This window comes from Centroberyx affinis, unplaced genomic scaffold, assembly GCF_046629955.1.
Source record: "Centroberyx affinis isolate AG114_WGS23_722 - 3 ecotype Tasmania unplaced genomic scaffold, CSIRO-AGI_Caff_v1 ptg007578l_1, whole genome shotgun sequence".
Lineage (NCBI taxonomy): Eukaryota > Metazoa > Chordata > Actinopteri > Beryciformes > Berycidae > Centroberyx > Centroberyx affinis.
Window position 1 is genome coordinate 10,698 of NW_027283823.1, and position 27,333 is coordinate 38,030.

General features: G+C 42.0%; 1 protein-coding gene across 1 annotated transcript in view; it reads right to left on the reverse strand.

The window, feature by feature from the left end:
- Window positions 1-805: 805 nt before the first annotated feature.
- pcdh15b (protocadherin-related 15b) overlaps window positions 806-27,333 on the reverse strand; it is a 125,996-nt gene continuing 99,468 nt past the window's right edge. The window contains exons 26-36 of the mRNA XM_071513849.1: window positions 19,786-19,895; window positions 19,182-19,334; window positions 17,289-17,416; window positions 13,472-13,702; window positions 13,001-13,089; window positions 11,332-11,508; window positions 10,152-10,370; window positions 8,873-8,881; window positions 8,056-8,166; window positions 3,521-3,526; window positions 806-2,459 (exon numbers count right to left, since the gene is read on the reverse strand). Coding sequence (XP_071369950.1) covers window positions 806-2,459; window positions 3,521-3,526; window positions 8,056-8,166; window positions 8,873-8,881; window positions 10,152-10,370; window positions 11,332-11,508; window positions 13,001-13,089; window positions 13,472-13,702; window positions 17,289-17,416; window positions 19,182-19,334; window positions 19,786-19,895 — 2,887 coding nt within the window. The remainder of the gene's footprint in view (window positions 2,460-3,520; window positions 3,527-8,055; window positions 8,167-8,872; window positions 8,882-10,151; window positions 10,371-11,331; window positions 11,509-13,000; window positions 13,090-13,471; window positions 13,703-17,288; window positions 17,417-19,181; window positions 19,335-19,785; window positions 19,896-27,333) is intronic.

A 27,333-nucleotide genomic window follows, 5' to 3' on the forward strand; every position in this document is an offset into this window, starting at 1 on the left:
TAATTTGTTCTCAACAAGAGTTAATTATATGGCTTAAATGTAAAATGTTAATGGTACTAGTTGAGCCAAGACAGGCTACAGTTCAGCTGACTAAGAGACATCTCACCACTTCTAATCGCTTGATTTCACAGCTCCCATCTGCGGCCATTTAAGCCATTTTTCCACAGTGTTAATTAAGAAAAAAAAATGCCAGACATGTTTTGGGGGGGAAAATAACATAATGAGACAGATAATGAGTAAACCCTGCCAGCAACTGTTTTGGTGTTGTGATGGGAACCAGGCTTTTCAGTTCCTCCTACTAAGCATGCAGGTTCATTAAAATGGGGACATGGGGGGACAAAATGTTACATGAAAACACATCCCATTAAATTTGGCCTCAACCTGAATATCTTTTCCTCCTCCTAAATCCCTCTCTCTTCTAGTAGTAGTCAAAGAGAAAAAGTGTAGAAGAAATCTTCCACTATTGAGTTTATATTAGGGCTAGGCAGGATTTGACCGTCCTTTCCCTCTTCTTCTCTTTCTCCCTCTGTCTCCCCCTTACCTCCCTATTTGTATCCAGCAACAGGTACCAACATTTTTCTTCTACTTTTCAGTTTATATTAGGCCCTCTCTTCCTTTTCTTTCTTATGTAGAAAACAGGAAGTCACGTTGGAAGCACACATGGAATCCAACTGAGCTATTTTCAGCATCAGTCCCTTGACAGCTCCGCAGCAACTACGCAACAACGTTAAGAAATCCCCCTCTGTGTGCTTTCCATATCAGAAAGGTAAAGTCAGACAGAGAGAGAGAGAGAGAGAGAGATAGGCTAGAGCACTGTTGACTGAGAAGGGAATCGTTTCTCCAGCTCTTCCACGATGGAATTCATGTTCGGGTTGGGCTGAATCTGTGGAGGCGGAGGATCCTCTCCTCCTCCTGCCGCTGCTGCTTCTTCTTCTCCTCCTTCTCCTCCTCCTCCTCCTCCCACTCCCTCTGCCCCCTCCTCTCCTCCTCCTCCCACTATGATATCCAAGGAGTCAAGTGAATCGATAGAATCCATGGAGGCCCGGCTCTTCATGCCCTTTTTGAGCGGGTTCTGCTTCTGATCTATCTGGCTGAACATGTTGGCCACCGACTTCTCAATCTCGGCGATGTTGTGGATGTTCTTCAGGATCCCTTTCAGTTCTTTTCGGGGGGGTTCGGGTTCCGCCGGGAGGGGCGGCGGCGGCGGCCGGAGGGAGACGGGCCGCAGGGTCGGCGCCTCCGAGAGCAACGGGAGGACAAAAGTGGAGGGGCGCAGCAGCGACGGAGACAAGGGGGGAGGGAGAGGAGGGGGTGGGGGAGGCGGGGGGAGAGGAGGTGGAGGAGGAGGAGCGGGTTTTTCGGTGTGGTCGGAGCAGGATGAAGTAGGAGGAGGGGGAGGAGGAGGAGGAGGAGGAGGAGGGGGAGGGGAGGATGGGTGCTGAGGTGGGGGAGATGAGGGAGGGGGAGGAGTGGAGGTGGGAGGAAGTGGGAATGGCGGGGGAGGCGGGGGAGTTGAGGGTGGGTCGGGGATAGCCTCCAAATGCACCTGTAATCTCTCTTCTGCACTCTGGCTTCCTGCTAAATTTGCCCCGAAGCGCCGCAGTACAGGGGGAGTCGGCTTGTGACTGGGTGGAGGGGTCCCGCCATCACTGTGGGTGATGATGATACTCGGGGGACCTTCCTTAGTCTGAGAAATTGAGACATGGTGGGTCGTGGTGTGCTTGTGATGCTGGGGCGACTCGGGGAAAACAGACAGCAGAAAATCAGGGGACAAAGACCCGCGGGAGTCTCTGCTTTGCCTCTGTCTCATTTCTTGGAGTGCCTGTTGCTCAAACTGCCTGGCTTGCTCTTTGACCGTCAACTTGGGCTCCAGGCCCGGGCTCCCCATCAGGTCCGAATCCAATCCACGGTCAAATCCTGAATCCAGACCCGCATCTTTGCTCTCTTTGAACTCGGCCTTTAGGAGCTCCAGCTCCCACTGCACAGGATCCATGACCACTTGCCGTCTCAAAGCGTCGTACATCTCCCTGCGATGTAATCTTGATGGGAGAGTCCAGCTGTGTCCAACCCCAGATCCCCATCCACTGTCACTGCCACTGTACCCACCGAAACCCACATCACCTCCAGAGGAGCTGAGCCTGAACCAAGCCTCTCGAAGGCCTTTCCTGGACGGGGAGAAATGTCCAAGAAGGTCCCTTCTTCTCTGGCTTCTTCCAAGAGTCTCTGGGCTACTCAAAGTCCCGTCCTCGTGGTAAATGGGATTTTTAATAGTAAGGGGGTTTTCGTCAGAGAGAAAGGTGATGTTGGACTCAGACTTGGGCAGGTTGTTGAGCACCCCTCCATTGGCAACACACTGGCGGTGGGCGGCGATGGCCCGCGTGGCGAAATCTGAGATCAGGCGTTGCTGGTCGCCTTCATCCAAGCTAGCACCACTGCCACCTCCACTACGGTTTGACCGGCTACACGGATGGAGGAATGAAATGAAAAAGAAAGATGGAATGAAGGGAGGCATAATAAAAAAAGAATCATAGATAAAGCATGAGGGAGATGAGGGAGCTTGTTTAATGGATCTAGGAAGATCTAGGAATGTAATTACAAAAATCAAAGATAAATGAAATGGAAGAGGGAGATAAGGAATGAATGAGATTTAAATGAACGGGTGGGACTGCACAGAAGCAACAGAGCTTTGACCTACTGATGTGGATGGAGTGGTAAATAAAGATGTTTTGAAAGTGTGACAAAAGAAAGATATAAAGAACGAGAGGGAAAGGAAGATAAAAAAAAATAGAACATCTGCTAGAGGGGTTGTTGGATAAATTAAATGGAAAGAAACTTGACATGAAGAGAGGAATGAGAAAAGGAATGAGAGGAAAGGGATGAGAGATCTTAAAGGAAGGGAAGGTATTTTATCTCTGTCCTGTTTTTGGAGGAGGCAGTCATGAAACATGAAAACTTGAAACAAAAGGAAAAGGAAGGAAAACAGGAAGACCAAAAGAACCGTGGTAGAATAAAAGGGGTACACTACAGAGAGGCTATTGCATCACAACGATAAACAACACAATATCTGCTGGGTTAAAGTCCATGTTAGACGGGCAACATTTTGAACCAGTGTAGAGGGACTATTTGTGACTCAATTTGTGAGTGGCAACAAACCCAATATTTCATGATACCTTAGTTAAGCATTGTCCGCTATAATATCCACACTGATTTTGTCCCATTTGAGGATCTCCATACCTGTCAAAGCCACCTATTGCCCATCCACATTGCCTCAAAAAGTAGCCCATGCATCATTACCAGTATGGATATTTCATCACTAATCTACCAACAGCACAATCAACCTCGAGCAACACAACTTTGCCTTGTAATACAAGAGGACAACTAACACTGCACATAAAAAAAATAGTAGCCATTGACACGCACGGGCACAAAGACAAAAACTAAACCAAGAAAACTGCAATTGTCACGTTACAGTGTCTAAGAGCTCACAGATCAGAAGCAATTTTGAACAAAGTCTACTCACTTTTGTCTGTCAGTCATGGACGGAGAGATGGATGGATGAGAACAAGAGAAGACGGACAGATGAATAGACCAGTTAAGATGAGAACAGGGAAAGAAGAGTGATGAAATAATGACAAAGTGTGATGCTATGACCTTTAAAGTTGTGAAAGAAAAGAGCTCGTCAGTGGGAAAAGGTATTTGGACGAATTGGGAAGAAATTAGAGTGGAAGAGTATTGGAACAGTCAAGTGAAATCAATTAATTTTGCTGAAACAACTGGCATTTGTCAAGAATGTTTTCAGCATTTATTTATCCTGGGAAGGTTGGCTGAGCACAAATGCAGTTTTTCAGCAATGCCTTGCTCACTTTTATTATTCACATCCACACCTGGGCTTTGCCTAGTACAGCCACAGCCAACAGTCTACTGTTGTCTAATAAAGAGCTTTACTAGAGTAGTTGGGGGTTAGTGCCTTGCACATGGGAACTCTGATGGAAGTTGTTGAGGGAAGGGAGAGCATTTCTCACTTTCCACACCCTGTCTGGGATTCCAACTGGCAACCTTCCAGTCAAAAGTAATTTTTTCTAAACCCTAAGGTGCTGCCACCTCAGCGTTTGCACATACAAGATAAAGAATCAATAGAAAACAGTCTGTACTTTGTCTCACATACATCTGTTGATCAGAAATACAAGTCTTGTAAGTTTAACTAACTAAGCAGTTACATGAAAAGAAGAAAAAAACAAAAACTTTATCCACAAATCACTATATAGCCATTTTGGAAAAATCATTGGTTAAAGTTTAAAGGATACAGCATGTAAAAGTGGTTCCATTTTGTAAGCCAAGAACTGCCTGTGCTATGCTAATGTCAAATGCTAATGTCAAATGCCTGCTGATTAAGACCATTATTATGTGTCAGTATGGAAAAAAATGTGAATCTCATGCATTCTGAAGTCAGTTTTAAAAAGTCATTTACTTGCCTCATTATACAAACGGCAACTGACGAAGACAGAATATTTAACTTAAATTAAAGAATGAACTTTAACCAATTAGGCCTCAGGATTTTTTTCCCATTCTACATAATACTCATGAATTAGTTAATACATTTCATCCTACTCAGTATAACTATTTCATGGTACACTGCTCGAGCGCTCTAGACACACAGGATCCCTCTACACAGCTGCAACCATACTGCATGCTTAGCTGAATGCTGAATGTATATTTGTAGAGTGACATTTACACTGTAATCTACTATCCATTGTATGTCTGTCACTGTCTCCTTGCATTGTACACTCACCGAGCATTCCTATTAGGAACACCATTACTAATACTGGGTAGGTATCAGCTTTTAGCTCAGTTACCAAAGCTACCGAAGTGCCATCCGCCTCAAGGTTGAACGTGTTGCATTCTGAGATGCTTTTCTGCTCACCACAGTTGTAAAGAGGTTATCTGAGTTACTGTAGCCTTTCTGTCAACTCCAACCAGTCTGGCCATTCTCCTCTGACCTCTCTCATCAACAAGGCATAGAACCGCCGCTCACTGGATGTTTTCTTGTTTTTCGCACCATTCTGTGTGAACTCTAGAGACTTTTGTGCGTGAAAATCCCAGGAGATCAGCAGTTTCAGAAATACTCAAAGCAGCCTGTCTGGCACCAACAACCATGCCACGGTCAAAGTCACTGAGATCACATTTTTTTCCCCATTCTGATGTTTGATGTGAACATTAACTGAAGCTGCTGACCTGTATCTGCATGATCTTATGCATTGCACTGCTGCCACATGAATGTCTGATTGGATAACTGCATGAATAAGCAGGTGTACAGGTGTTCCTAATAAAGTGTTCGGTGAGTGTATGTGAGGTCCTGTTGTCCCTGTACCATGTGTGCCAGAAGTACTTGTGTTACTGTGCTAGTTCTTGATGCTGTATGTCTATTGTATCCCAGCCATGTCAACTGGCAAATGTAATCAATATTTCAATCAGTACCTCTGAATACAACCACATTTGTAATTGTGGGAATTGGACTGAATAATTGTATTTAATAAGAAACATGGGAAGGTATATTCCTCGCATCTAGTTAGAGACAGAACACAAGTGTTGACCGCAGCATGTGTTTGTCAATGTGTGTTGCTAAGTAACATTAACACATGTTTAAAATAACACCCTCCACATTTAATGTGTTGCTAATAATAAGCTAAAGAACACTTAATTTCCAAAGGTAATTGAAAATAGACATTAAAACCCAAGCCTGTCAAGAGAACAGCCAAAGGCAATTAAAAGAAAAAAAAAAACTCCTCAAAAATCAGTCTACTGAGCAGTTTGATAATGGACCTTAATTATTAATGTGCAAACTTTTGCACATTGCCAGGTTTTATATTCTGTTGGGGGTATTTAGTTCCTACAAGATAGCAGTGATATGTAATGTACACACACAAAATCCCTTACTGCCTACTTTGCGCACACACACACACACACACACACACACACACAAACACACGCACACATACATGCAGGCACGCACACACACATGCAGGCACACACACACACACACACAGAGCAGAGACTTCACCAGCCACAATTAAACTGCTCAGCAGCTTATCAATAGAATTAATTATCGCCCAGGGTGGTCCTTATAAATTACTGGCTGCATTTATTTCAATTATCTCATATCCAAGTTCATTTCCGCACACATTTTTCAGAAGATGGTTTGGGCTGGCTAGTCAAATGTGCAGCATCTCATGTGTGTGCGTACACACATACACACACACACACACACACACACACACACACACACATACACACACACACACACACACACACACACACACACACATACACTTGGAAATCCCTTTTTGTCATTTGGAGATAGTTCCTACCATCTTGCATATGAATTGCCATCATGTTAATGGGAGTGGGGAAGCATATCAAGGACGGACAGGAAACCGGTGATGCATGTAATGCTGATAAGAGTTCCTCTCAACTTCTTCTTAACGCTCCAGAAAAGAATTATAAATGAACTATCTGTGTATTGCCTTGAGTGAGTGAGTGTCTGAGTGAGTGTGTGTGCGCGTGTGCATGCATGCATGTATTTTAACTTTGAGATAAAACTTAAACCAGTGTCTCCACAAACAGTCACTGTTACACTCTTGTTTAACCAAGCTAACACCAATCAAACCAGTGGAAATTGGCAAAAGGCTAAATTAAACAGAGAATTTGCTAGAATACACACAGAAACAGAGAAGCTAACTAGTGAACAGAATATGACTAAATTTAAAGCAACTTTTTGAGGCAATATAGATGGGCAATATTGCCCTGCAGCACTGATAGGAATTCTTAAGTAGGACAAAATCAATGTGGGCTACATTTAGTGGGCTACAAGGAACAAAAGTATAAAAATAATTTGGTCATTATTGCCAAAATGACCATCTATATTGCCTCAAATTATTGCCCATGGGCCAGATTAGTGACACTAGATTTTCAAAAATAAATAAACTGTGAAGCATCCATTCCCAAAACTGATATTGCAGTCTACTGTGGAGGCTCATCTAACAAAATATAGCCGTTTTTTAGACTGTGACCCTACAAGCCTGACGCATTTCACTCAGCTTCCTTTGGGAGGCTTTGCCAACAACTGTTAACCTTTCCACAACCCACCTTTGGGTTCTGAGCTGCTCTCTGGACCACAGAATCGACTGACCTTGTCACCCTTTGTGAATTAATTTGAGGCACTTGCTGCAAGTTGTCATTCAGGCGACCACAGGGTAAATCAAACAGACAGAAATCCTTATTCATCCTATGTGCATTAAACTTGCTTAACTGTAAAAAAAAAAAAAAAATTCTCCAACCCTTGTCCCCCTGGTTAACTATACAGCCCTACATCGTTTCAGTTAACATGCCTTGTTTCTGTGTTTTACTTCACTTGTTGTGATTTGATGATTTAATGTACTATGCATTGCTGCAAGCCAAATCCATTAGGCACAATGGAAATGTTGAAGTGAACTTGAGCAATTGCACTCATGTGAATATTTTTCTGTGGGCGGATCGCTGACCTTCATTTTCTCTCTGGTAAAGTGAGGACATTGGTATGCAAAACAACAGGGAAAATGATCAGGGACAAGTCGAATGCCCCTGAACTTTGTGTAGATAAAAATGCGGGGCTTATCCGCAACTGCTAATGCATTCAACAATCAGAGCTTTGTTTGGTGTTAGTGTGATGCAGGGTTATGTGCCTGGCCGTGATTAATCCGAGAGTGTCTTCTTTACATAATGTTATCAGTCTCGCTGGCCACTGATGTGAACTGTTAAACGAAGTACAGGGGATGTTTCTAGGCTACAAAAAAGTTCTGGTCTGTAGGGAATCAAGGAGGTAGAAACATCACTGGTTGAGAAGCCATAGTTAAAATGTGAGCAGATTTGATGCTCTGCCGCCACACATGCTGCACACCACAACGCTCCAAAAGCTGGAGAGGCACACTGCTTAAGCTTAATTTTAATAGCCGGAGAAATGTGAGCTAATGCTTCTGCTTTGGCTCATCAATGTGATTGCCACTTTAACGCTTCACTTACATGGCGTTGTCGCCCAGCTCTTCGTACAGGTTGTTGGCAGTGCCTGCTCCAGGTTTGCCCGTCGGCAGCGCCATCTGGATACGGGCTGTTTTGGCACACTCCGCCTGACGCCTGGACACACAGCGGAGAGAAAACACACAGAGTTAGTTTGGAAAGTAGTTGAAAAGGTCATGATGAGAGTTGACTGGACTGAAGGTTTGATCTCTGCAAGATGCATCCATCCCTGTCAGAGTGTCCTTGAGCAAAACACCCTCCATCCGGACCCCAAACACCCATCTATACATACAATGTATATTTTAACAATATCCCAATAAACTTAAATTTTACAACAGTATACTTTTTGCTCTCCTATATTTTAATTTGCATTTTTTTATACCCAGCTCTTTTATCCTCAGTGTCTGTGTCGCTCTTTCCACTGCCTGAAAAAAGGCAGCCAACTGGTGTGGGCTGTCATGTCCAGTCAATATCATTACATTATGACAGGGAATTGCTATATCATACGTACACACACACACACACACACACACACACACACCATGTGTACACACACTTTGCACACAAAGTTTACAAATACGAATAAAATATACTACTAAAGTAAATATACTAATATACTAATAAAAAGCAGCAGTCTTGGGACTACACATTTATTTATTCCAAGTTATTCAGTATTCATTTGTTTGATTGTCCATTGTCCTTCCTGATCTCATCCATTACATAATTCAATGAGATGAGAAACAGATTTATCACAATGAAAGGTGTTTAAGACAGCAACGGCAACATTAATGTTTTAGTGCGGGAATATGAAAACAATACTCACTCTTTGAACCTGGTGGTGATGGACACAGCAGATGAGGGAGGGAGAGAGAGAGAGAGAGAGAGAGAGAGAGAGAGAGAGAGAGAGAGAGAGAGAGAGAGAGAGAAATTTGCCATTACTTGAATCATAAATCACACAGTACCTCTTGTTAGTGAGCTTCCTCCATTGTAATTCAAAAGCATAGTTTGACAATTGGTCTTCATTACCGTCATTTAACAATATCATAAGACTAGTTATTATGATGCAAATGATTATCACTCCTTATCCTTACACTCTCTTTTCCTCTTTACCTCTCCCTCTTCTTTCTTCTCTGCCCTGCTCCTCACTTAACACTTCTCCTTTCCTTTCCTTTCCTTTCTTCTGACTGATAACTATGGCCCGTCTGTCATTATTTGTCTCCCTTTCTCCTCAGCACGACGAGAAGCTCTCTCCAAAATGCACTGATCCGGTTTTAATTTGTGTTTGTGTGTGTGTGTGTGTGTGTGTGGGTTTGTGTGGGTGTGTGTGTGTGTGTGTGTGTGTGTTTGGGAGACGGTTGAAATTAATGGCCTTTCACGGTGCTTAGCTAAACAAACTATTAGAATTGGCACAGTGGGATATGCTGCCATGCTGAATCATCAAGAGAACTGATTGGGCTAGGTGATAAAATGATAAATAGTGTCAAACAACATCCTGTGGGAGAGACAGTGTCAAGTTTGTCTGTCTCTCTATTTATTTGTCCGATTGTCTGCATACTGTATCTCTCCGTTTATTTGTCTGTATGTCTGTCTATCCGCCTCTAAGTGAACTATCCGTCTGCCTCTCTTGACTCTTTCTCTTTCTAACCATTAAATATCTGCTTGTTGACTTCTTTTTATCTTTTGTATCTGTGTCTGTTAACTTCTGTTTGCCTCTCTTACTCTTTATTTATTGAGAGTGCCTTCATAAGGAAAAACATTTCACTATTTCACATACGTTTGAATATAACTGTACTGCAGGTTGTTATTTTTCTTTATCAAACACGTTGTGAGGAAAAACATTTCCATAAGTTTCCTAAAATGCCTTGTTATCATTCCTCATTGAAACCACGAAGCAGAGCTAGCTGCATGCATCCAACACATTACTATCCACTTATTGCTCATACTTACTGTCAATAAGCGATAATAATTAGGAGTATGTTTAGCTTTCTTTTACACTTTTTAATCATGCATGATTACTCTTAAATTTCTTGTAAAGGCAGCATGGTTTTCATTTTTGGACTGTGTTGGGGATCTGTGATCTCTGTCAAAGAAGCCATACTCACTGTCTGTAAGTGATGATGACGATCAATATTGCGGGGACACAGCAGACGATGATGATGACTGCCAGAGCCAGCAGCGCCCCCTCAGTGTAGCCTACAGTCTGGACAGCTTTCTTCACGCTGGTCACCACCTCAGGGGTTCGGATCTCCAGGATCCGCCCGCCGGGGGGGAGGAAGAGCTTGAACTCCTTGTTGATGTCCAGCAGTTTACCATCAAGGAATCTGTGGACCGCAAACACAGTGGTGTCACTTACTCTTTGTTACCGAGTCCATCTGAATTCAGCAGCAAACACCCTACACTAACCATGATTACTGAGTCGGAGTGATGCCTGACAACATCAACGGACAGCCATAAGCAAGTGTGTGTGTGTGTTTGTCTGTGTGTGTTTGTCTGTGTGTGTGTGTGTGTGTGTGTGTGTGTGTGTGTGTGTGTTTGTCTGTGTGTGTGTGTGTGTGTGTGTGTGTGTGTGACAGTAAATGGCAGAACTGCCTGCCAGTTAGATGTCAAACAGTTAGCCATGTAGCAAATCAGTCAGCAAGACAGCCAATTTAAGCTAAAACAGAATAGAACACCCTAAACTCTCTCTCTCTCTCTCTCTCACACACACACACACACACACACACACACACACACACACACACACACACACACACACACACACACACACACACACTTGTGCTGTTCTACTTTCAAATCTGTTAAGCTAAATTCTCTTCATTTGTTTCCTAACTCCTCACCCCTAAAGCGACTCCTAGTTAAAGTGAAGACTGACTAAATGTCCTCATTTTGGTTCTACCAAGGGGCTACAACAACACACATGCACACACACACACACACACACACACACACGTTGGGGGACTTTAATCCAGAACTTTTTATGAAGTAATTTCATGAGGGTAAAAGTCCTTAATGAAAATTGTATAACAGGTGCGTCTCGTCGCATAACCTTCTCCTGGATGGGTGCACGGCCCAAAACTACACACTGGCTTCTACTATGAAAAGTGAAAAACCATGAAAAACCAAGGGAATGGCAGCACTCCAAAAACCCTAATTGAGGTTAATTAATTAATTAACCTCAACCTAATTAATTGAGGTTAAGTCCTGTCACAGTTTTTGGAAAAGGTTCATTGGAGTGCCGCCATTCCCAAGTTTTTTACATGGATTCGTTGGTGAAGTCCTTACTTGTAGAGTTCCTGTCTTGATATCGCTCTATTTGTCAGCGGGTCGATAGCGTAAACCATCAGGTCTGACTTGGAGTAGTCTTCCTGTTCCAGTCCATCACCGTGACGATGGGGTCCGATGGTCTCCACAACAACCTTGGCCCCCGGTATCTGCTCCTGGACGTAGCGTTCCAAAATACTGAGACCGAGGGATAATAGGGGTGGAGAGTGGGGGAGAAAGGGATAAACAGAGGGAGAGAGAGTAAGGCATTTCAAATGATCATCTATTCTATCATTTGGCACTGTCTTGCTGTCTTGTGTGAATTGGCCCTGTTCTATTATTTTAAATCATGACAGTAAAGCTTTTTTAAAGGTGCTGCGAGGGGTAGTGGCAGGTGCAAAAGAGGATTTAATATATTCTGAGGAAAAGAAAGTATTCGACAAATCACTTCCATTTGAACACCCAGCAGATGCTATACACGCACATACACACACACACATTTATGGACACACACATATGTACTGTGTACTGTATATACATGGACACGTACACAAACGCACAAGTCCAAGCTCTCACACTCTGCTCACACACACACACTAAATTATTTTTTCTTCCCGCCAGCTACTATAGAAAGACGGACGACATGCTGTGCAGGTTTGATTCCTGTCCCACCAGAAACACCTGCTCACAGCAGGAATGGTCCCATTGAGAGGTGAGTGTTTGTGTGTGTGTGTGTGATGTTAAGTGCCCTAAAGCATCATTATGAAGTTATATGTATGAGGCAAGATGGATGAAAGCAACAACTTGTCAACTGGTGCAGCGAGGCCTACTGGTGAGTCACGGGGGAAGGTTAAGTGAGTCTGTACCTGGCAAAAATGCCAATTATGATGAATAATTTATTCTTGTATTAAGTCTTAAAGTCTTCATAGTCTTCACCACATATAACCACAACAGTTAGTCCTTCAATTTCTCCACTACATTAGCAGGGACATCATTTGATCTTTAACTGTGGGGTAGCAGTGGCAGTCGGGAGTATTTCTGGGGGTTTTGATATCAGGTCCGTCCCTGTTCAGGTGCCAGTGTTGGTTCTAGTTCAGGTTACAGTGGTAGAACTTTGTCTTACTGGGACACTTGATGAAAGCACACTATGAGGAAAGCATTACACCTATAATTGTTTGTACTTTTTATGATGCCTTGTTGATTTCCCACTGTCCCACTGTCCCCACAGCAGCAATTGTGGTTTGAGTTCTTGCTCTTCTCTTCCTTTCTTCCAGACCTTAATTTCAATACAGTGTATATTGACAGTAATTGGGCAATATGTCTGTTAAGTTGGCCTTATCTACCTCTACAAGACATGAAAGTATGTAAGTTTTCAATACTCTTACTGACTTTCCATACTTGCATAGCAACCACCCACAAAGACAGATGTAAATATGCTCCAACAGATGTGTCCCGCACTTTGTTGCTCCACTGTTCTATGGAATGACATTTGGTATGGAGATATTTTAAACTACGTGTGCGTTGGAGCATTTATTTTTTAGGTGAGTGGGCAAGATGAGTGTTTTCTTTAATGAGACAATAGGAAGACTTTGAGGGCTACAGAGTAGGTGAGACAGAGGGAAGAAGAGAAGAAGAGGTCGTCCTGTAGTCGTGAGTGGAGAAGTAGATAATAGATGATACTGTATGTTACCTGAGCAGCTTGTCCTTGTTTTTCTCCACAACAGTTGGAGGGACATTGTATACGACCACCTGCATGTCCAGCTGGTTCACCACTGACACCTAGAAAGCAGAAAAAAAACATTGGTAAAACTCTTTTAAACATTTAAATTGAGCTACACTCTACTTTTTAAGTGGTGATTTATAAAAAAAAACAACACCTACATCATGTGAAAATAATTATTATGCATTCCAAAGCAATTACGCTTGAAACCAGTGACAACATGTTGAAATTGTTTTGACAGATATACTTTAACCTGAATCAAGGACATCCTTGAAGCAACATAAATTGCATTGGAATAAAGTGAAATCATCTCACCCCACTTGTTTTAAGGAAAACAAGGTATTAACGATGAATACAAGATGAAATGACTTGTAAAATGGATGGACCTAAAGAAAAACGACTAAAATCCTGCCACAAATGTCCAGAAGCAAATTTGCTCACCACTATCTCTGCCTTGCTGCTGGATCCTTGGCCGTAGTTGTCCGTGGCGACAACCTCAAACTTAAAGTACGACCTCCTCATGTTGCGGTACATGATGGCTGTCTTCACCACGCCGCTGTACGCTTCGATGATGAAGCCGTCTTTGCTATCTTTTCCGTCTTTACCGGCAGGGGGGCGAATGATCAACCGGTACAACATAGAACTGTAGTTCCCCGTGTCTTTGTCCATGGCCTGAGAAGAAATAAAGAGATAAAGATTGTAGCATATTGTAAATATATAGAGAGAAATAGACAGATAACGAAATAGAGGAAGAGACAGAAGGTATGGGGGATAGGAAAAATTTGTTGTTATTAGATGGCATCATTCTCATAATAAGCATCATAACAATACTGTCATCATCATAGCCATCATAATCAATACTATTATCAATGTTATCATCATCACAACCAATGGTATCATCAATGTCATCATCATAATAACCAATTCCATCATCTACACCATGATCATCATTACCACTTTTTCATGCATTATCCCTGTCATGATGATGAGGATGATTATCACAGTCCTCCACCTCATCATCATTATCATCATCATCATCATCATCATCATAATCATCATCATCGTAATGATTCCAGGTGTTGGGGTGATGGAAATCTATTATGCAGCTGATTAGTAAGCAGCATTTTCACGCTTATTGATCAGTTGATGATTGAGATATCCTTCCAATCTCACTAGGGCCCTCAGTCTGAGTTACGACACCCTGGTCTTGGGAACACTCACCAAGTGGCCAAACCATGTCATAGCTTGTTAAATTTCCAAGATCATTTTGCTTTTGGGGAAAACCCGCCCCGAGACTTGCATTATTGTTTTTTTTTTAATATGTAGTACTCCAAATCAGCAGAAGGGGGCGAAGTGGTGCTTTGAGCTGTATACAGGTCCATTCATCTATTCTGTCATCCTGGCTAACTATCAACTCTCTGTCTCTTCCTCCTTCACACACTCAGGAACACCTCTCACATGCACACACACACACGCGCACGCGCACACACACACACACACACACACACACACACACACACACACACACACACACAAACTCTGGAAGACATTGATTCATGGCCGGTTCCTTACGAGAAGAGCAGGCAGCATAGACTACAGATTTGGCTCTGAGACACCCACCACATCAAAAGTAACACTGAGATAGGACGGAACAAAAACTAGTATTTTCTTATAGCCAGTGAACAAGTGTGTGAACATGAAGGAAGGAAGGAAGGAAGGAGGGGAAGGAAGGAAGAAAGGAGGAAAGGGTGGGAGGAAGAGGAGGGGGAGAGGGAGCGGGAGAGACAGTTTGTAAAGTACAGATCTGGCATTTTGAGCTCCTCATGCTGAAAGTTTGGATAACTTCTCAGCAATACATTGATACAATCAGCAATACGAGCCTGTCCAGAATATCAACTAAAAGCATAAGCAGTGAGTAGAGTATTGAATTCTTTCTGTGGTAAGCAGGATAAAGTTTGACTTCACAATTCCACTATCCTCCCCATCAGGTACTCTATTCACCACCAAGATTAAAAACCCTGTCAGTATCCCTTTATGAACTCTAGCATAATATAACAACAATATAAAATATGAATAATAAATATGAATATATTTACATAGCACCTAAGTTAACAAAGTTAGTAACTGCTGTAAAAATTACAGTACTTTTAAAGCTCCCCCTCCCCCAAGCGATTTCACCAACAATTACAATTTATTTTCAAGCAAACCTTGCAGCAAAGCTAATTTGGAAGCCAAAATAAAAGCAACCACCTTGATTCCCCCGCTGCACACCTGAGCCGCATTTAAACTGGAAGTTTTTGATATTATACATATTAACCATTTTCACAGGAGCTTAGAGTTTTGAATGGGGTGATGGTGTCAGTGGAGGAGAGAATTGGAGTAAAAGGGATGGTGGGAAGGTAGTAGAGAATGAGTAGAGGTGGGGAAAGAGGAGGAAGGGCTGAAGAAAAGAAAGGAGGAGGGAGATATTGGATGTCTCTGATTGTGTCTGCGTCGGGTATGTGCGAAAGCGACAGAAAATTCTCGGGAAGACAAAATGCGACAAATTGGTTTGGAAGAACAAAAGAGACTTTGCGGGTGAAGAGTGTGTTGACGGTGCTGATGCGAGACTGATCTGCAATCTAATCAATAGCTGTGTTCTGGGGGACAAAAAGACGGATGGACCCATGCACGTGCACTCAAACACGTGCCCTCCTAAGGCAGGACGGCCCCGCACTCAAATATATACACACACACACACACACATATATGTAGCCATGTGCATGCACACATACACACATGCTAACACACACGCACACACAGATCATTAAGCCAATGTGTGTGCTTCAGACAGATGTGATGGAATTAGTTCTACTTGAGCAAAACCATTGAAAACGAGCGTGTCTGTCTGCCAGTCTGTCCATCTTTCTATCCATTCACCCACTGTATCCATCGATCTATCCATCCATGAATCTTGTATGCCTTCCCTGCCTTCCTGTGTCCAGTCAGCTCGTCTCTCAGCAGGACATTGCTTCTCTTTATCCAACCATCAATTCTATCCCTTCTTCTTTCCTCTTCCAGCTCTCCTCCCTCTCTCCTGCGGTGCGCTCGTCTACCAGCAGGCTATTAGTTCTGTTTCCTCGGTCTTTTAAACTATTTAAAGAGGTCAGATGACTGCAGAGTAGATTACTGTAAACCAGCTCCAGCCAAAGCTAGTCTTAATTAACACTGAAAAGCTATATGCAAACACACGCTTGGTGTCCGTAGCATTGCAAAAACAAAATAATAAATGGGGATTCCTGGTGGATGAGCGAGCAGGGCACATTTGAGTTTTGAATCTGACTTGTGCCCTTTGTCGCATGTCCTCCCTTCTCTCTCTCTCTCTCTCTCTCTCATCTGTTCTATCACTCTTCACTGTGTATGATCTAATGAAGCAGAAATGTCTAAAAATGATCTTAAAAATTTGATGAATTATTAAAATACATGCTTTTTTTCTACCAGAGACCCTACCAGAAACCCTTGTGGCATCCAGGCTCATTAAAACATATTGCTACTTCTGAGATGGGGGCTGAAACAGAGCGGCCCCGTGACCCATTTCGGGTCCTGAACTGCATTTACATAATACAAGAGTCACTGAAGTTGTTTACAACGATGTAAAATTCTTTCAAATTATGTAAAAGAAAGGGGGAGAGAGATAGAAACAACAAGTAACAAAGAAAGATACAGAGATAGATCAATCCATAGAGAGATAGATAGATATTGAGAGAGAGACACACAGAGAGAGAGACACAGACAGAGAGAGAGGGAGAGAGAGAGAGAAAGAGAGAGAGAGAGATAGAGAGAATAATCTTACCACTTAATCTTATTACCTAGTGGACCTTTGGATTAGCTCCATTTAGAGAGACAAGTTTGGCCAGCCATCAACACACACACACACACACACACACACACACACACACACACACACACACACACACACACACACACACACACACACATACACACACACACACACACACACACACACACACACACACACACACGCGCACACACACACACACACACACACACACACACACTCTCATAATCAGAGCTATTACACACATGTAGAACTACACTGAGCTGAGCTAAATTTTGGGTTAGAGGGGTTACATTTTTGACAAAGTCATTAACAATTTGAGTCCCACATTAACAAACGTGATGTGCCCTTGAGCATGGCACATGCACCAAGAACTGGTGTGCGCTAAGATTGTGTGTGTGTGTGTGTGTTCATTTGTACCTGTACTTTCAAGACAGAGGTGAATGTTTTGGCGTCCTCTGCAACCCCTCCAATGTAGAGTGGTTTGGTGAAAACTGGTGGGTGGTCGTTCTCGTCACGGATATCAATCAACACCTTGGCTGTGTTGGCTAGGGGGGAGACACATACACAGACACACACACACACACACACAATTTACACATTTTGTGCACACACAGTTACATATATAGAACATATTTCCGGAGCACAACAAATGCAAACAGTAGCATAAGGGAGCATCTGTGGATCACATATTTGCATGTAGCCTGGTTGCATAATGAATTTGCGTTGCACTTTTTGAAACAGAAACACAAAGTGCTTTACACACAACAAAGAAACATAAATACAAGTAAATGAGATAATCAGCAAACAATAAAAAAGGTAAGACATTAATTTAAAATCAAATCATGTTATGGAATGGAATACAGTAGACAAATCATATAAGTGAGAAGCAAATCCAGTCTGTCAATAAGCTTCCTTCAGCAGGGATAGGGAGTGTCACAACATCACTGTAGAAAATGAAGTGGGATAGAAGTTGGGAAGCTAAGTAATGAATGTATTGGTTGTTGGCTCCATTCCCAGCACTGGCAGGAAGTTACAGTAGCCTATATTCCAGATGTGAGGCATCTCAGGTGTCCACCAAAATTAACTTTTGCAGAGATACAATAATTCCTATAGAGGTGTTTTGAACACTTCTATATAATCATATAAAACTGCACAAAACACCTCTTTCAAATAACCAAAATGGAACGTAAATCTATTGCAACTCAACCAAGCATACATATTCATTATGTTTCCTGTCAGTATAAGACAAAAACATTCTGCCAATGATCTTCTGGCATTCATATTCAATGAATGTGACTGGAAATGAGCAATCTTATCTGGTCAAAAACAGGGCGATGGTTTTGAATCACTCCCACGCAAAACTGCACCGTAATACGTCTTCGACTTTAAACCAAGATTTTTAAAAGGGATGAATGTCAGAAATATGTCAGAAAGCAAGAGCAAATCCCAAGATGGTTAACTGCTCAATCTCATTTTGAAGAAGTTTTTGCTCAAAGAAAAGGCAAAAAACAAAATAAAAAAATCAGTAAACAATAAGTTTGTCTGAAGGAAAGAAAAAAAAAGCGTAGGCAAAAATTAGTCTGCAACAGGTCATCCTTAGACACCATACAAAAACATCTTTTTACGATTCCACCTTCACTTGAGTTAGAAATGCGTATTAACACATTGTTAAAATCATATTGATTTGTTAGCTGATTAAAATGCATGGTGAAAAGAATTGAAGGAGATTTGCTAATGACTAGAATGATGTGTAGTTTTAATCCCTGTGGAACGCTTAAATTCAAACAGTTTCCATGGAATGAGCACAGCATGTGGTAAACACTATAATTAAAGAACAAAGGAGAAACGCAGAGAGCTGAAAATCAATTAAGAAGAATATTTTAGAAGGAAGAGAGAGAGAGAGAGAGAGAGAGAGAGAGAGAGAGAGAGAGAGAGAGAGAGAGAGAGAGGAGAGGGGGGGAAAGTAGGAACAAGGCGGGGCAAGAAGAAAAGAGGCAAAAAAGGAGATAGAGAGGAAGGGGGGGAGGAGTGTCTAATTAGAGAAATTTACACTTCAGTTATAATTTCAATTAAAACCATTAAACTTGTTTTGGTTGGTCTGCCCTCCCACTCACAATCTAAGAAAACAAAAGTATGTTTTCATGGATGGACAGGAAGGATAAAAGCAGACAATAAAGACAGTCTGAAAGAAAGGAAGAAGTACACAAAGAAAAGAAAGTGAAAGAAAGAGAGTAGCAGAAAACACTGGTGGATGAAGATTGTTCACACACACACACACACACACACACACACACACACACACACACTTACTCTTGGAGGGAGCTCGAGGGTTGAAGTCTCTCTCATGGAGAGTCTCCAACATGGAGTCCGCCTCCACCTTTAGAACGTAACCGGCATTGGTCTCATAGTCCAGGAGCTTGGCAGTGGAAATCACTCCTGTAGTGTCATTTAATGCAAATACACCTGGAGAGAGAAAGAGAGAGGGAGAGAGAGAGAGAGAGAGAGAGAGGGGGAGAGAGAGAGAGAGAGAGAGGTCAAAGGGGGAACAGAGAGGAACACACTCACACACACAAGCAGCCTGATGACCACCTGAATCCCAATAACCCAATATCACCCTATTACAAAATATCCCATATATTAGCCTTGGTTTGTAACAGTCGGAGGAGGAGACTGGGCAGAGAGGAGATTGGGAGCTGAGACATGAGATTATGCAAGAGCAAGAAAAGCGCTGTCTAGGAATTTGTTTTGTTTCTTGCAAGTTGGCAATAGCTCCCAAAAAGGCAAAAAAAATTAAAAAGGTTGCTCATTGGTTGCACCATCCATCGTCTGTGTTCCTCCGTGGCCAAACTGTGGAGCCAACATGGCAGCAGCTGAAACCTACAACGGGCAAACTGGGTATATATGCAGCTCTCACCTCCCTCGTTGCCCTCGATGATGGAGTAGATCATAGTTTGATTGACAGCAGAAGCCAGGATGACTCCCACTGTGGTTCCAACTGGAGCCGCCTCACTCACTGGAGGAAACCTGGGAATCAGTCAATCAATCAATATCAACTGAGATTAAATTAATTATGCATACACAAAGTGTAGACCTACTTTCTTTCTGGGGTTGACTGCGATTTGACGAGTTCAAATCAACAGAGTTAAAACTGTCAAACGTGTGAAAATCTTTCACACTGACAGCCTCCTGTACCTTCACTTTCCCCAAAAGCTACAATACATGCAGATGTCACCTCAGTAAGGTTGATGCACATATTATGTTTGAATATACATAGATAGATAGATATATGTGATTTAGTATCAACTTCAAAGGGAAAGCAGGCAACCTCTCCAACATATTTTTCTCAAATCTGGCATTTAATTACTTTGGAGCAGTGGGCCTCTCTCTTGCTGTCAAGCTTGTGTTTTTGCCCACCTGCCCCTCATCGAGGCTGGTGGGCATTTTTCCCTGCTTAGACCCGACAGATTTTCCACAAATCTGGCAACTCTCAAATTTCCAACAGATTTCACTCCATTAAACAAACCCAGTTCAGTCATTAGGCCAACCGTCACAGCTGGCTAAACATTATAACATGGGCTACCAACTGGCTAAGTTATCAACTTATCACAACGTGATAAATGGGGCTCTTGGAGAGAGTATAATGAGTGTGTGCGTGTGTGAGTGTGTGTGTGTAATGTGAGTACTGTGTGTGCATCTGCTTCTGTGAACAAGTGTGTAAGCTGCTGATTTCTAACATCCCCCCTCAAAGTGTGTGTGTATGCTGTGTGGTGTGTGTTCCTGTACATGTGTGCATGTGTGTTTATGCGTGAGTGTTAACACCGAGCCGAGTTAAGATGCTTCCCTAACCGGCTGCTCTATCCAGAACATTCCTATTAAGAGTCACAAGCAAACGTAGTTAATATGACATTTATAGAGTGAATATGGCTTTAAAAAAAACTAAATTCTGTTGGTTGATGGTACATTAGGAAAAGAGTGTTTAAATTGTCAGCAGCACTTAAAATAAAGGACATCTCTTTAAAAAAAAAAAAAAAAGAGAATACTTGGCCTGTTGTACAGCCAAACAACAATCCTCAAAGCTTCCCTATGAACATTTAACATTAGCCCTGACTAAAATGTCTTTTTCCCCCGCAATTACCAAAGAGCCATATAACATGAAAAAAACTGGAATTTCCATTTGATAGACATATTACTGTTGTCAGACACAAAACAAATATGTCTTAAAAAAAACTCCCAAAAAATCAGGAATGAAGAAAAGAAAGTATTTGTTTTCATTGACACCCATGTTTTTTGTTTTTTTTTCAAACTAATCAATCACAGCATAGTATTGTAAAAGGTTTCAAAGGCAGAAGCTGCATGAAACTCACTCGACTCACTCAACATGTAAATGACCACACAAAGTTGCAGTTCAGTAAGAAAATGAAAAACTCCCAAACGGCAGTTGTGTGTGTTTTTTTGTCCACAACAGCAGATATATGGTCCATCAGTAAATTTGGGTTTTTGTTGGATGTGCAATAAATTATAAACACAAAATTATTGTATCCCTCTTCTCTCCCTCTGCCATATCTCTCTTCCTCCCTCTCTCACTTCAACCCTTCCTCTCCCCCTCCTCTCTCCCTCTTCCCCTCCATCGATATTTATCTCCTCTCTTCCCCACTAATTCCTCCATTCCTCTCTTACCATCCCCCTCTCTCTTTCTCTCCATCCATTTCTCCTTCCCTCCTTCCCTAACACCCCCCCCCTCCTTCCTCCATCAGGCATCAGCTTCCAGCCAAAACCCCAGCAGGCTTCAGCTACAATGGTTATCCATTCCTCCATCCCTCTCTCCCTCTTTAGCTACAATTCCTACTTGACAGGGGTGAAGGAGCACAATGGAGCGAACACACACACACACACACACACGCACACACACACACAGAGGCACAGGAACTGGTACACATGTGCGTACACATACACAAACATACAGACACAATTACTTGTATGGGACGCATTTACAGGCATACAAATGCACACAAACACACAAGACTCCATGCACATGTTCATGTCTTAGTACAGATAACACACACACACACACACACACACACACACACACACAGCTCATTATCTAGCCAGTAATCCCCCTCCTGTGCTCTCTCCAATCATTGCTGTCCTGACACCCTAACTACAACAAGCTGGGCTGCTACTGATAACAACACACACACACACACACACACACACACACGCCGGACGCACATATACAGACTGAATTTAGGTTATGAACCTATGGTAAGACACACACACCTACACAGGGCTGTGACAGTGTTCATAGTGTCTGGGGTTCAGCAGTGTGAAGGGACAGACAGAATAATGAGGACAGTGATAGATAGTGGCAATGATACACTCCGCTCTGTGGCTCTTTCTCTCAGTCACTCTCATTCTCTCACTCTCTCTATCTCAGTCATTATGTTTTTCTCTTTTTTGTCAATCTCTTTCAGCCTCTCTTTCTTTATGATAAATCCTCTTCCCCTCTCATCCTTATTCTTTCTCTGTGTCTCCTCAAGCCCACTCTCTGCTTCTCCCAATTTCTTTCTTTCTTTCTCTTTCTCTCATTCTGATTGTTTCCCTTCTTTCAATCTCTCTCTCTCTCCCTCTGTGTCTCTGTCTCTGTCTCTGTCTCTCTCTCTCTCTCTCTCTCTCTCTCTTTGTCTACATCAAACTGTAACTATCCTCTGTGCCTGGCAGCACTATGCTTCTGTCAAGCTCTAGTCACGCCTCCTGACATAACACTATTTGCTTTATTCACATGACGGCCATATTTTATTTACGTTGTACTCGGCGTGGGAAGCAAAGTAAGTGAGTGTAAGTAAGTAAACCTGTATTTATATAGCACCTTTTGAAGCCAAGGTTATAAAGTGATTTACAAAGAATAGAACAAAAACAGGAGAAGGGTAAAACACACAACATGAGAATTAAAATGAAAAGGGTAAAATAGAGACATAAAACAGAGTAAAAGCAGGCTAATAGAACTAGGAATAACAAGGACACAGTGTCATAGATGTGAAGCAGCCTCCTCAGTTCAGCAGTGTTGCAGACAGGCTAAGAGTGAGTGAGTGAGTGAGTGAGTGAGTGAGTGACCGATTGACTGACTGACTTTACAGATCCATGAGTTACTTTGCATCTATATAAAAAGCATAAAACTGTCAAATACTATGAAAAGCAATAAAGTAATAGTGCGTATTTAGATGTTTAAAATGCTGATGGAACGAACTGATCTTACGGTGGAGGCTATTCCATATTTTTGGAATAATGGATCATAATAATTATGGCTATTCCATAATTTCATAATTCCCCAACAGAAAACACACGGTCCCCCTACCTGGAAGACAGCAAGGAGGGTGGAAACTCAGGCAAACTCAACTCAACAGTCTTCATCTTCTATTAGTAATATGCTAACTTTATGCTTCATATCCCTAGTGGCGCTTCTTTGACAGGCAAATGTGTCTGCTAGCTAACGCTTTAGCTGCTCTTAGTTATCAGATACAACTTACACAATTAGACATAATTAGGTTTGGAGACAAATAACGTCAACAACATGAAGCAGCTGACTCTTAACATTAGCTTTAGTTATGGATCAACATCATGGATGTGCCCTTCAATCCAGTTGCTGTAGCAGTTTGTTTGGACCTTCTCGGGTAATTTTGCCTCTAGCTCTGCTCTCAACAATATGGAGGGATTTTGGTGTATATTTAATTTTTTTGGTCCAAACACTGGTTGAATTTGCCTCTCTTTCCATCTGCTTCACTGTCTTCTGGGTAAGGCTTCCCACTCACATGTACCAACTAAATCAGGTATGGGCCACCGTGTGAATAAAGCTTATAATAAACCTGTTTGAAGCGCTGTGCTCTTTAGCCAAAAGTTTACATATTTTTAACATCTAGCAGTCAGCATTGTGCTTAAAACACAACTGTACTCAAGTCTTTCCCTTTTCTGTCGCCACCTCTCTCTGTATCTCTTTGTTTCTACTCTCTCTCTCCCATTTATGCTTGCCAGAATGCAAGCATCTACATGTACTGATGCCACCAAGAGACTGTAGGATTTTCATTAGTTAGTTGTTGAACTTAATTGCCTGTGGTATTAACGTTTAAGGGTCGGCTGGTGGCCTAGAAGTTACTGCTCCTGCTGCGGCTATTTTTCAGTGCAGCTGCATTGGAAGACTGCATTTCTCTACAGTTTAAATTGCTTGCGGAAGTGAGCTAGTAGAAGATTAATTTCAAATTCCCTGGTTTTCTGATAAGATAAGCTGAGTGATTGTGATCATCAGATTGTTTGAATTAGGTTTTTCTTAATGTTTGTTGGACTTCTTGGTAGTATAAGCAGGCTTAATGCTTTGTTAAGGATGTAACATTACTGTAGTAGGCCTTGCTAAGTGGATGTTAGCAGTAATGTTGGTTGTTAAGTTACAGTAGTGAGCTATTATTGGTGATTTGACTTTGCCAAGACACTCAAAGCTGGCAAGCATGTAACTAGCGCTCAACTAGATTTCATGTGTTTATTCCAAAATACATTTTCTGTACCTTCCGTCTCTTTCTCCCTCCCTCTATCCCCACATCTCTCCCTTCTGCCATATTGGTTCACTCACTGCCTCTCCACTTCTGTCTCTCTCCCATCACCTCTGTCACTCATTTTCATTGTCAATCACTATCTGGTCTTCACCTCCTTCTCTGTATCTCTCTGTCTGATTCTTTCTCTTCTCTCTCTCACCCCATTCTCTCTCTACTCACGAGTGTCTCAGCATTTTTCATTCTCTGTCTCTTTCTTTTTCTCCCCCTTGGTTTTTATAACAGTGCCATATTGTCAACTGTCAGTCATCTGGCTCAGTATCACTCAAATGGTCCGGACCGGAGTGGAGAATAGTTGAAGTGTTACTACATAATATATATCTACATGGCTCGTTTGGCAAAGGAGAAAGGAGAAATAAAGAGATACAAAGAGAAAGAGAGAGAAGAAATAGATAATACATATAAGGGTTTTTGTTACAAGAGGAGAGACAATCAGAGGTGATACCAAATAGAGATAAAGATACAGAAAAAGAGAAGAAAAAGGAATGGGAAAGAGAGAGCAATAGAAAGGGGGAATGAGACACAGAAAGAAAAAAACATGTTTGTGTATATATGTGTGAATAAATTGACTGGCAAGAGGAGAAAAGTGGTGATGTTGACAAGCTTACAGTCTGTTTGTGTACCACTGTGTAGGTGTATGTCTGTGTGTGTGTGTGTGTGTGTGTGTGTGTGTGTATACAGATGAAGATTCAACTGACATCACTTCTATGAAAAGCTTCTGACAAGCCTCTCTCTCTCTCTCTCTCTCTCTGTGCATGTGTGTGTGTGTGTGTGTGTGTGTGTGTGTAGACTGATAGCATCTTCCTTAATCTATCAAACACTTTGATCTGCATTGAGGTAGATTGACAGATGCACATCTCACAGACACCCACAGACACACCCACATACAGTACAGTACCCCCCCCCCACACACAGAGTTCTATCTAAAATAAAATATATTTGAATCCCTTATTGAACAACTTGTATCAAATGAATATTAAAACTATGACTTTTTAATCTTTGTGTAATGTATCATATTGAATAAAATAATACACTTTGTATTCAGGTTGGCCATCTTACTCCAACCGAATATAAATGAGTATTACTTTGCTGAGAATCTTAGTCTAGTGTGTGTGTGTGTGTATGTGTGTGTATGTGTGTGTGCGTGTGTATCTGTGTGTGTGTGTGTGTGTGTGTGTGTGTATGTGTGTGCGTGTGTATCTGTGTGTGTGTTCTTGTATTTCTACAACCAAATGTCCTCACAAAGATAGAAAGATGAGGAAATTCCTCAAAAGTGGGGATACTTTGCTAGACGTCATTTGTTCAAGGTCCTCATGACAAGTAATACAAATATGCCTCTGTGTGTGTGTGTGTGTGTATTATGTAAAAGGAAAGGCTGTGTGTGGGTGGGTGACTACATGTGAACAACACTGAATAGGCTTGCGTGTATGAACTTTCTAAAAGATATATAATGCTGACATAATTTGGATGAGTTTTTGTTCATATCCTGTAGCTACGACCTGGCAATGATCTAAGACCAACAGCTTCATTTCTCCCACAGTGCCACCATCATCATGGCACCCTGGTCTTCAAGAAGCAAATTCAGGCAAGGGTGGAAATATCCAACTCAAGTAGAAGTTACTTTGCTGAATTTTTACTTGCTGTAAGTGGAAACAATATTACTGGTGTAAAAATCTATACTTACAGCAAGTCAGTAAAAATTAGCTTCACTTTGCTCACTTAAAATGTACATATCTTTACATATTATGTTTCCTATGCAATACAAACAGGCAGAGAGGACAGAGAGTTCAATGCAGAAAACAAACAAATAGAAAAAAACTTCACACGTTACAAAATCCATAAAAACCTCTACAAAGTCCATAACCAAAGTAAAGCATGAATTCTAATAACGCAATTATTTTTTAAAAGTATCAACTTGACTCATTCTGAGCGAGCTTCTCCGTTTCATCCCCTAAAACCCTAAAACCAGTCTGCACTGTCATTGGAGGACCACATGGGGAGTTTATTCAGTGTTTCTAATACACAAATGCTTTGTTTGCCAGGAAATTAGTCAGTCAATCAACACATGAATGAATCAATCAAACAAACACTAAGATATCTCCATCTTCTTTCTCTTCATAGTATGTATATCAAAAGAAACCAAGCCTTCAGGATGGTGTAGTGGTGACACAGGCTGCCTTACCAATAATTACACCCTCGCCTCCTCTCCAACCCCTTCCTGTCTTTTTCTTTCTCAGATTTAAATCCAGCCTCAGGCTTTCCGAGCTAAGACACAGCCATAGCTCTTTCCCTTTGTCTCCCTTATTTCTTCTCTTTCTCTCTCCCTTTCTCTGCTCTTGCCTAATACCGTTTTAAATACATTTTATTAAAAAAATGTTGTAATTCATGTTGAGGTTGAGCAGCAGCACATGATGCAAACAACTCGCATTGTGCTGAAAAGCTGACTGAGATGCTGCTTACTAATAATTACACGCACACCTCCTCTCTAACCTCTCTTCCTGTCCTCACTGAGGTTCAGACTCGCCCTCCAGCTTTCTGAGCTGTTCTCTCATTGGCTCTCTTTCTGTTTCGTTCCCCCCCCGTCTGCTCTCTGTCTCATCCTCCCTCCCTTTCTTGCTTCCTCTCTCGCTCGCTCTGTCTCTCTCATTCACTTCCCCTCTCTTTCACGTTCCCTCTAAATTCCACCCTTGCCTAAAAGAGATGAATAATTGGATTTGTTCCTCTTTAAAAAAAATGATGAAATGTATAATCCATGTGCTGCCAATCAATACTTAAAAGTGTTAACAGCAAGATATGTTGACATAAACTCTCTTATGTGCCCATTCTCTCCCTCCCACTTTGACTCTCTCCCTCTCTCTCCCCTCCCC